Here is an 11,313-nt window from a genome sequence, read left to right as displayed (position 1 = left end):
AGTTGCTGAATAGTTATTAGTTGAAATGGTGGTTTTAGCTGAAGGTATGCTGAAGATATTAAGATGTGAAAATTTTTCCCATTCATTTGAATGGGGCAAAATCTGCTGGAAAAAGCTTAATATGTTAAAAAGTATAAATGTTACAAACAATAAAAATACAAGCACACATGTCCTTAAAGAGTTGAACATTTTGATACCTTAATGGGTTGTCTAGCTGAAAGCATGAGGGAGGAGATGAGTGCCAAAAGAAGTACAGAAGAAACAATAATAAAAAGTGGAAAACAAGAGTGTGGCTGCACAGCATCCACACAATAAAGAACAGATTAACATAGTATGGATGCTTTACAGCATCCATACAATAAAGACCAGGATAACATAGTATGGATGCTGAATCAGCATCCATACAATAATTGTGACAGAGGCATGTCTATCACTGTATTACATCACCTTCCTTTTTAATTACATCTTTTTTTAAATCATCTGGGAATGAGGATACTAGTTACTGTAGTTCTGGCCCATTCTTGCTGGATACAAGACTTCAGCTTCTCATCAGTCCATGGTCACCATTGTCAGATTCTCCTCTTCGTGATGTGCCATAGTTTTTCAATTGGAGACAGATGTGGACTGCTGGCATGCCAGTCAAGCACATGCTCCCTGTGTTTATAAAGCCACGGTGTTGTAGCACATGCGGAATGAGGCCTGGCTTCTTCCTACTGAAATATCCATGGACTTCTTGGTAAAAGATGTTGCCTTGATGGCAGCTTGTCTCTCTACAATCCCAATATACACCTCTGTGTTGATGGTACCTTCACACATATCTGCAGTTCAGCCATGCCTTGGGCACTGATGCACCCCCACACCATCACCGATGCTGGCTTTTGCTAGTGAGGTCAGACATTCTACCCATAATGTAATCACTATGGGAGCAGGAGGGTATCAGACAGAAATCCAAAACATCAAATTTTAAAAACAATGAAATGAAGTTTTCTGTTTTCCTGTAAAGAAGATAAGTCAGTGAGACATTTTAGTGGTTAGTCAATTATTATTATTTATTTTTTGGTCTAAAAAACTACATTGAAAACTACCCTGATTTTGGAGTCCAGCCCGCCCTGGAAGAACAATGGACCTCAAAAAAATCATGTCACTCCTTATTTGCCCCAAAAGTCCCAGAAGGGATTTTATATTGGTGAAAGGAAATGTCACTCAAATTGTATTAAATCCCTGTCTCAACATCACTGAATGTTCTCCATCAAAATACCATATTTTCACTCTAGAAAATCTGCTCTTAATACTTTACCGAAGTGGGTGCTCCCCCAAATTCACTGTGAACAACATGATTTTTATGTGGATAAATTCAGCAAAGACTCATGTATAATGCTGTTTGGTCAGATTTAGTTTTTCATTTGGGACTTTTTAGATTTTTGTATGGAAACTGGGTGAGCACCTTCCATGAGGCGAGACCAACGGGGAGCAAGAATATGTGGGGAGCCGATGTGAGAGCTGACACCTAGAGGTTCAGCTTGGAGTTGATTTTAAAACTCATACCTCATACACGATTCATATCACCGAATGGGAATGGTGATGGGCATTTAACAACAGAGTTATGTTTGAGATAGAAAAACATAAAGTGATGCATACGTATATGCTTAACTGTGAATAGAGCATGACTGAGATGATTTGTCATAACTTGTATATCCATGAGGAAAATGTGTGCATCTTCAGACATATTAGCCTGGGCTCATTCATCTATGGGAAAGGTTAAGCTGATGTTTAAATTACCAAAGATGCACAGGATTTTAGAGGTAGAAAAATAAAGCGCTGACAGAGCAGGTGCCTGTGTTCATGATGTAGGTGGTGTTACGGATGTTAATGAAATTGTCGAGGACTTCAGAATGTCGTTAAAAGAAGGCTGCAGACCAAAGTTGAACTTCTATGTTAAGAGAGGGACAAGATGCAGAAAAAGGGCCACAAAAATGACTGTGTGATGCAGCTAAGATATCAGAACTGCAGTCCAAACTGACTCAGTGCAGCAAGAGACTTGAGCAGCAGCGTCCCAAAAATGTATACAAAAAGTAGAAGCACAGCTACAAACCGAGGAGCTCAGAAGATAAACCATGGATCTCAAACAAGCAGTAGTCCAGACAAATAGCAGAGCTCAGCATCTCTGTGAGGGCATAAAAATGAAATTGGTGAAGAAAAATGACTGCATTCATACAAATTACTATAAAACAGGAGGCCAAATTAGGGTGACTGATTTTCCAGAGCAGATGAAGTAATTAAGAGATTGAGCTTTTGAGGAGAGAGAATGCTGAAATTCAGAACAAACTAGATGGGCCTGTAGAGTTTCAGACTGAGTCACATTGCCACCTTTGAGCGCAAAAGAGATTCAGATGCTGTTCAAGAAGTGTACATACATTTAGTCACAAACGTAGGAGTAATTGTTAACAAAGCCACAGAAGTAGTAAGGGTCATACTGGAGAAAATTGCTGCCTCCCAAAGAGACTGTCAAGTGCTACTTTCTGCAGGTGGCACTGCAGCATGTGTAGGATAGTCTGCTGTCAGAAAAGAATATTACACTCTGGGTACTCCGGCTTCCTCCCACAGTCCAAAGACATGCAGCTTAGGTTGATTGGTTTCTCTAAATTGCCCATTGGAGTGCGTGGTTGTTCGTCTATGTGTTAGCCCTGTGATGGATTGGCAACCTGTCCAGGGTGTACCCCGCCTTTGCCTGATTGCCCCCCCCCCATGACCCTGTTCAGGGACTAAGCGGTAGAAAATGAATGAATGAATGACTTAGAGACATCCAGCCCTTAATATCAGAAAGACATGATAAAAGCGGTTGAATCGAGTAGGTGTCCTTCTTACTCAGTGGCATAAAAAATCTGGACGTCGTCAGCATAGCAATGAAAAGAGACACCATATTTCCTAAAAATAGAGCCAAGGGGAAGTAAATACAGTGGAAAAAAAAGCAGAGGCCCCAAAATTGAGCCCTGTGGGACCCCAGATAACAAAGGGGTTGTCACAGATTCAGCATCTGCCAACCCGACAGACACTGAGCTACCCGATAAATATGACTTAAACCACGCTAGGGCAGCACCACGAATACCCACCAAGTCCTGAAGCCAAGATATTAAAATGTCATGGTCAACCATGTCAAAGGCAGCAGTCAAGTCCAACAGGACAAGAATCACGTATTCACCCGCATCAGTGGCCAAATAAATATCATTAACAACCTTCAATAAGGCTGACTCTGTACTATGCAGAGGTTTATAACCAGATTGAAAAACCTCCAATAAGTTATTCTCATCTAGGAAGGATTTCACCTGCACATAGACTACTTTTTCCAAAATCTTCGAAATAAAAGGCAACTTTGAAAAAGGCCTGAAATTACTCAATATGGATTGATCCAGACCTGGCTTCTTAAGCAGAGGTTGCAAAACTGTATGCTTGAAATTACCAGGGACAATACCAGAGGACAAACTACTGTTAACAATATCCAAAACCGTTCTTCCAATACAAGGGAAGACTTCCTTGAATAGAGCCGGAGAAACAACATCTCGAGGGGTGCCAGATGGCTTAGCCTGGGCAACCACTCCCTCCAAAAAAAGTCAGAGTTTCCGGCTCAAAAGCATCAAAACTAGCCAAACAAGTAGACCAAAGGATCGGGCATTGACCCTAAACCAGGGGCCCTTGTAGCAGCAACCTGCCATGTGAATTATTTCAAGAAGACCCTCATCCTCCAGGTGTGTTGAGCACCCGTGGAATCTGACTGTCACAGTGGCTCTGTGTGCCTTTACAATGTTCTTCTGTAAGGCAACAACTAAACAAGATAGGATTGAGAGAACATGAAAAGAAAAATGTGCAAAAAAGAAATATGCATTAGGAAAATAAAAATGAAGTACTTATAAAATATATGTTTATGTGCAGACAGTAATTGTGTACTGTTTGTCAGAGATTTGGACTTTAATTGTCCCTTCTCCAAGGTGGTTCTGTAGGCTGGTCTGTGCACTTTTGGGGCACCAGGAGCCTCCAATGCATGCGTAAACACGCCCCAGTATAGACATGAGCCTTGTGCAAGATGCTATGCACTGCACACACTACACTTTGGTCTGTGTCACTGTGTATATGACACGAACCATTGCACATGTACAAACCCCATTTCCAGAAAAGTTGGGACATTGGTATGAAGAAATGTATGAAGAAAGGTTTCCAGTATTTTCACTGACCAACTTAATTTGCATGTATTTTGTAAATATAAAGAAATTTAGAATATGATAACTTGCAACACACTCAAAAAAGTTTAGACGGAGGCTAAATAAGAATTCTAGTAACAGTTCTAGTATTTTGGAAGATTCTAAAATTAGCAGGTTAATTGGTAACAGGTGATGGTATCATAACTGGGTATGAAAGGAGCATCCACCAAAAGCTCAATCTTTGTAGTGGCCATGGCTCACCATTTTGTGCCAAACTTCATTAGAGAATTCTCAGTCAGTTTAAAAAGAATATTTCCAAACACCTGATTGCAAACAGCTTAGGTCGTTCACCATCAACAGTACATAATATGAGCCCTCAGGAGGCATTGCATTATGCAAAAAATCGTAATGAATATGGCAACTTTGAGTGGCGCTACCTGCCCTGGATTAGGGAAGCCGGGGCACCCTGCTTGACCCAGACCTGGGAGGAGAGCTCACCATTCAGCATCTGGTGGTCAGGCCTTCACCCATGGGCCCAATAGGGCACAGCCCAAAGGAATGACATGGCCCAAAGGAATGACATGGTGCCACCGACCTATGTACCAACCACCTGCATTGCGGTCAAGTGCAGTGCGAGTCGGGTGGTTGGGTTCCTGAGCGTGTTGATCCCTGGCTGTGTAGGCTAGCTCTAGGAACATGGAATGTCGCCTCTCTGGTGGGGAAGGAGTGGGAGTTTTGCAGGAGGGGGAGCAATACCAACTAGAAATAATTGTGCTTACTTCCACACAGAGTTCTGGCTCTGGAGCCAAACTCCTGGAGAGGGGTTGGGCTCTATCCTTTTCCAGAGTTGCCCAGGCTGAGAGGCACCAGGTGGGTGTGGAGGTACTCACAAATCCCAGGCTGAGCACTGCTGTGTTGGAGTTCTCCTTGTGGAAGCAGAGGGTTGCCTCTATGCGACTTAAAGTTGCTGAGATGAAAGTCCTGACTGTTCATGTGTGCCTATGCGTCAAACAGTAATTCAGAGTATATTCCTTTCTTGGAGACCCTGGGCGGGGGCCTTGAAGGGGCACCACCTGAGGACTCCATAGTTCTGCTGGGGGACTTCAACACTCACATAGACAATGATGGAGAAACCTGGAAAGGGGTGACTGGGAGGAATGGCCTGCCCGATCTGAACCTGAATGATGCTTTATTATTGGACTTTTGTGCTAGTCATGGACTGGCCATAACAAACCTGTACCCTACTCGAACACCATGTTTGAGTACAGGGTTGTTCATAAGTGTACTTGGTACCAGAACACCTTAGGCCTTAGATCAATGATCGAACCAGGCTTGCTTTACACCACGAGAGGATGAGCCAAAGTGATGCTACACCTGAACACAAGAGACATACAGTATCTGGTCCTCACCTATCCATCTATGCAGATTTTGGGCAGAAGGAAGCACATCATAAGTTGTGTCTAGAATGACTCTAATCCTTCCTGCCTCCATGTCCCACATTTCCCTCCAACTAAGTTTCTTCCTTTCTACAGTTTCCCATCTCATCCCCTGTCCCTGCTGAGCCTGGGACACTACCTTCGCACATCTGCCTGCCTCTTCCTGCTTCCTAATTTCCTCAATAGCCATTTTCCTTCTATCAGCTGCTGCTGCTTTGCTCCAAGAAGACTGTGATGTGCTTAAACCAAAACCACCATGTCTATGCTGTACGTGCCCTACAATATTCCTGTGTTTAAGAGCTGCCTGAGCCTGAAACACTGCCTCCTGTGGGTTCCACTTCCTCCCTGCTGAGACTGTTGATGCTGCACTCTGCACCACTACATCCCTGGATTCTGACAACTTTATCTCCAATCTAGCCTTAGTGCATTTAAACCCCTCTGTTAAACTGGTTATAGGGAGCTCCAAAGTCCCTTTTCCATAGCCACTTCCAAATGTACCTACTAAACATTCTCTCTAGCTTCTCTGCCTTAGTAACTGGTAGACTGTACACTGTCAATGGCCATAACAATTGTGGCAAAAGACCAAACTGCAGGCACCACAGTTTGAGTTTGCCTTGGAGTCCTGACGCCTCTATGCTCTTAATACCATCAACTGCCTGCTGTCTCAAGCCCTGAATCTGCTCTTTATCACTAAGAGCTGCATCATACCACCTACCTAAACTTTTGACAGACTTCTCTAGCATTGTTGGAATTCGCTCATCATTTTTACAAAACCTTTTATCCCACAGCATATGTTTCACATTTGAACTGCTCCTTGATTCCTCTGGTTTCAGCTTCATTCTAGCCCCTTTAAGTTAGCATTCAGCTTGTCCAATAGCCTCTCAATACATGGTGCTGTGGTGGTGATACTTGTCATGTCATCCATGTACGCTCTAATGGGTGTTAACTGTTACCCTGATGGAAGTCTCGCTCATCCTGCAACCCATCTAATAATAACTTCCATTGCCATGGTAAACACTAGCAGTGAATTTGATGCCAGATCATGCTTGTGTACTCCATGTATTCAGAAAAACCTGGTATTCGAGCATTTTGCACTGAGGTGTCAGTGAGCTTATTCCTTTCTAGGTAGCTTGACAACCTTTGTGCCACTACACTGAATAAAATCCTGCCTTCTACAATTAGAAGTTAGATAGGCCTAAACTGCCCTACTTCAGCTGAATCTTGCTCTTTGGGGATAAAAATCCCTCATGCTTTTCTCCATGGCTTAGGAACAAGCTGCTTCTTCTATGCTACTCTGCTAAGCCTCCACAAAAACCTCAACACGTCTGGAGTACACTGTGTAATGTTCTAAAGAAATATAATTTATTAAACAAATACAAATAAAGATAACCAATAATCAAACAGACATGAGATGTGATGGTCAGTAGGATAAGTAGTGTAGGATGTGCAGGATGCAGGAGCGTTGTATGCTGCATAAAGTTAAAGAAAACTAAAGAACAAAGACCACATGCAGCACCCAGGCCCTGCAGGGAGAGAAAGCAGAGACAGGGAAATCAATGACATACTTATTAGACTGGGAACACCAGGCTCAGGTGCACCCAGTTAGTCATCACCCTGATCATCTGATATGATCACACAAATAACCGTAGCAGTGTATGATCTGCAAGCATATGCTTTATAATGAATGTCTGGCAACTGACAGAGGAGGAAATTATAAGGTCATTGTGCATTTATTCACCAAAACTGCCTTACTAAGTGTAATATTATAAATGTAAAATGAATTTTGTCACCCTGCTGGACATGACTTAACTACTGTGCTGTTGAATGCAGGGAGGAGGTGACTGTAGTGGCTAGGGTGAGCACTCTAACAAACTACATGACATAAGTATCAAACCTACTATGAAAAATAAAATGCATGGTTTCTTATTACTAAAATCATGCATCTCACTCACAAATAAGCACCTATGAAGGCATGTAGCAGACTCACAAACAGAAAGTCAGTCGTCAGCTCAGTGATATTTCATGGCAACTCCAAGGTCAGTGTGTCACAGTGCACTCCAGCAGGCAAATCACATGATAGTTCAATAGCTGAAAAACATGTTTTTTGTCCTTCCATTGCTTAGTTTCTTCTTACCAATTGCCAACATAAACACCAATACCAACTTATTAGCAAAGGGCAAAAGTTGGTTGATAAAACCAACCAAGCTGTAGTGAACTCACTTTCAAGTGGTTTTCCACTGTATAACTTTCTGCTTCCTTTTTAGGACAACCTCGGTCTCTGCAAGACTTGTGTCGAATAAAAATACGTCACTGCATTGGCCTTCAAAGCTTGAAATTCTTGGAGGATCTACCAATTGCAAAGGTTATGAAAGACTATTTAAAACATAAGTTTGACGGTGTGTGAAACGCAACAACAATAGAAAGGAGAGGGTAACTGAAAACTCTGCTATCATTTGTGACGACTATGCAATCACTATGCTCCTTGTTTGGAAGAAACGTTTGCAGGTCTGTACATGCCTTTGTTCTAAAATTCAGTGTTTTTATAGGTCAAACTGTTACTGAAGAATGTGAATGGATCCACCATATGTGAGCAAAAAAGAAACCTTATTTGGCTGCAGATAGTACATTTAGAATTTTTACCATTTATGTTGTTACTGTAAAAATGTACATGGTGTTATCCTTGTCGGTGTTCAAGATTAACAAATGGTTCTGTTAACTGGTGAATTTCAGCTAATATGTCTGGGGTTGCATCTAGTGACAACAGATGGCAAAGGTCACGTAGCTGTCCTCATGAATGCCGCTCTATGTAGTCATTAACCCTGTAAAGCCCAACATATCAAAAAATAGCCAGAACATTCTAATTTTTTGGAACTGAGATGTTTATTAAACCTTTTAACAAAATCCAAAATAAAATTCATGATTCGAAATTCAAGATTCATGATTTTTATTTGCTATATATGCATAGACAGTCCAGGCATATAGGAATAGAGGTGCCATATTATTTTGATTATTTCTATTTCTTTTGTATCACATTTGATACAGGGGGCATTTTTGGTGATTTTTTATTTTTTTTTTGCTCAGAAACCTCACGTATCAAATATGATACAAATGGTTTTATAGGATTAATTTATCAAAAATATGCATAGGCTATTTAGTCTTTGGAGCCTTGTTTCAGTAAATATGTACAAGAAATAGACCTACACCTTGTCCCTTTAATGTCCTTTGTATTTACAGAAGTTGCTCAAAATGCAAAAAGAAGTTGTCTTTTTCTGTTAGGGTTTCAAAGCAATCACTTTCTATCAAATCAGATAGTTTCTGGGATCTCATTGGAGTAATGCCGCATCACCCACAACCATTCGATTGCATTTTCATGATAAAAAAAAAAAAACAACAAAAAAATCATATAGCAATCGAAACTACGAATAGTAGGCTCTAGATTCAGTGAACCACTTTTGTGTCAAAAAATATTCCCCTGTCAAGATGTTCTTCCTGTTAAAAAACTCAGTTTCAGTGACAAATAGTCAGAGCGGCATTCAGGACAGCTACTGATCCTCTTCTTGTTTTCAACAGCTGCTGTATCTACGAGCAACCACTGATGCATTTGGCTGAAAATCACCAGTTAACAGGGCCGCTCGTTCATCTTGAACACCGGGTCATATTGTCATAAAGTACATACATGCCAATGAGTATGTTTTAATTTATTTCTCCCATCTTTTTTGCTGAGGTTTTTTTCTAATTCAGTTTTGAGCTATATAAAATATATACATACTGTTAGTTATACTGCTACAGTATATACCAATTGCTTTGAAAAACCTCTATGACATACACTCCCTGATTTTGTTTAATCACCCAAATAGTATTTGTGTTGTGCCTACTGACCAATATTTCCAACAGTTAAACACTCTGCCAATTAGAGCTTTGTTGGTGAAATAAGCAATGAGGATATCTTTTTCCTACATACATAGCTATGTAGAAAATGTTACTCTGTACAGTTTTACTTTGAACAGAGAACAGGAAGAAAAAATATTGAACTACAGCTGGCTGGGAGATGTGGACAGTGTGATCTGTTAGATTAATATCTATCACAGTGCATTCTACAGTAGCTATAGCATGTAAAATGCTACTGTAATAATATCAAAACAAGCTGACCAGCCAAAACTTCTGAACTGCCAGAAATCCATCTGTTCATCCAACAGTCAGTGGATGAACTAAAAGACTGAATTCTCATTTCATTTCAATTAGTACAACATCTTGTCAGCCCAGCTCACTGCTGATGCTTTGGAATGGAACTTAATTTTAAAATATCAACCTTAAACTGAGAACCAACAACTTGAGGTTGCTTCTGCGTGCTGTAACAAAATTGGAGTGTATCTTTAAAAAATAATACACATTGGATTTACTCTAATATTTTTTAACATAGGTGTTTTATGGTATGCAAGAGTAACTTGCACAGACAGTTTTATTTCATCATGACAAAAGCAAGACTGTAACGTACTTGGAATGATAACGGAACTTCGGTTCAGTTAGCTTAGAAATGATTTGATACTACTGGCTGAATAACGTTGCTTTTTCCATTTCTACACTGCGCTGTATGTGGTACAGTTGAGTTTAGTGAATGGAATGTGATGTAATTTTGCTCTGAAAGCACCATGTTAAAGGAGTGATTGATGAAAATATGAATAATAAAGTCTGTTTTGGATAACAATGGCACACAAACACTAGAAGCTATGTAAATGTGTTGTATGAACAACACATTTTTGTTGCATATATTTAAGCAATAATTTATTGTATTTAAAACATTGAAATTGTTGTGATTTCTTTGGTGTAAGTATTTCGGATGTGTGCGTGTGTGCGTGTGTGTGTGTGTGTGTGTGTGTGTGTACCTGCATGTGCGTGTTTTTCGGAGCTCAAATACTCTGTTGTACAAGAATAATTTGGAATTCAGTGTTTGCTTAGATTTCCATGGCAGAAATGTTAGATGATTTCTTCAAATTCATCATATCATCAGGTAACACTGTTGTAGAGATTATATTGTGAATTTTTCATTTTGACAATTAAAGATAAAATATAGGATTTGGGGTGTGAATAATATGCAAGAATATTGCCACCCTGAGGAAAAAATGCTCAGTATCTCATTATAACAAGAAAGGTTTCTTATTATCACAAGATACTTTTGTTATCTTTACAAGATATTTTAGACATTAAAATGCGATATTTTTCTTGTTATCATGACACACTGTATTTTCTCACGGACCTGCTGCTTCCTGTCCATCAGAAAGCTGGTGATCCATTGACAAGTGGGGGCAGGTACAGTGAGCTGGATGAGTTTATAGAGCGAAGGATGTCTGGAATGATGGTGTTGAACGCTGAGCTGAAGTCCACAAAGTGGACCCTTGCATAGCTCCCTGGGGAGTCAAGGTGTTACAGGATGTAATGTAATGCCATGTTGACTGCATCATTCACTGACCTGTTTGCCCGGTAGGTAAACTGCAGGGGGTCTAGGTGGGCCAACATCAGTTTCTCAAAGGACTTCATAACTACAGATATCAGGGCGACGGGTCTGTAGTCATTCAGTCCACTGATGGAGAGTTTCAAGGGAACTGGGATGATGGTGGGGCATTTGAAGCAGGAGGGGACTTCACCCAGCTCCAGCTATCTGTTGAAGGTAAGTGTAAAGATGGGGG

General features: G+C 40.6%; 1 protein-coding gene across 4 annotated transcripts in view; it reads left to right on the top strand.

The window, feature by feature from the left end:
* Nucleotides 1-8,501, top strand: part of asb7 (ankyrin repeat and SOCS box containing 7) — a 40,457-nt gene extending 31,956 nt beyond the window's left edge. For 3 of the 4 annotated variants that reach the window (XM_020588774.1, XM_020588776.1, XM_020588775.1), the window contains exons 5-6: nucleotides 7,894-7,991; nucleotides 8,176-8,501. In XM_020588774.1, the coding sequence (XP_020444430.1) occupies nucleotides 7,894-7,991; nucleotides 8,176-8,289 (212 nt within the window). In that variant the 3' untranslated portion in view covers nucleotides 8,290-8,501. Of the gene's footprint in view, nucleotides 1-7,893 lie in introns of all 4 variants that reach the window. The other variant, XM_020588777.1, reaches the window with a different exon arrangement.
* Nucleotides 8,502-11,313: the final 2,812 nt, after the last annotated feature.

The sequence above is a fragment of the Monopterus albus genome, unplaced genomic scaffold (genome assembly GCF_001952655.1).
Source record: "Monopterus albus unplaced genomic scaffold, M_albus_1.0 scaffold622.1, whole genome shotgun sequence".
NCBI classification, from domain to species: Eukaryota; Metazoa; Chordata; class Actinopteri; order Synbranchiformes; family Synbranchidae; genus Monopterus; species Monopterus albus.
The sequence above is the reverse complement of the archived record's forward strand: the minus strand, read 5'-3'. Positions and strand labels throughout refer to the sequence as shown.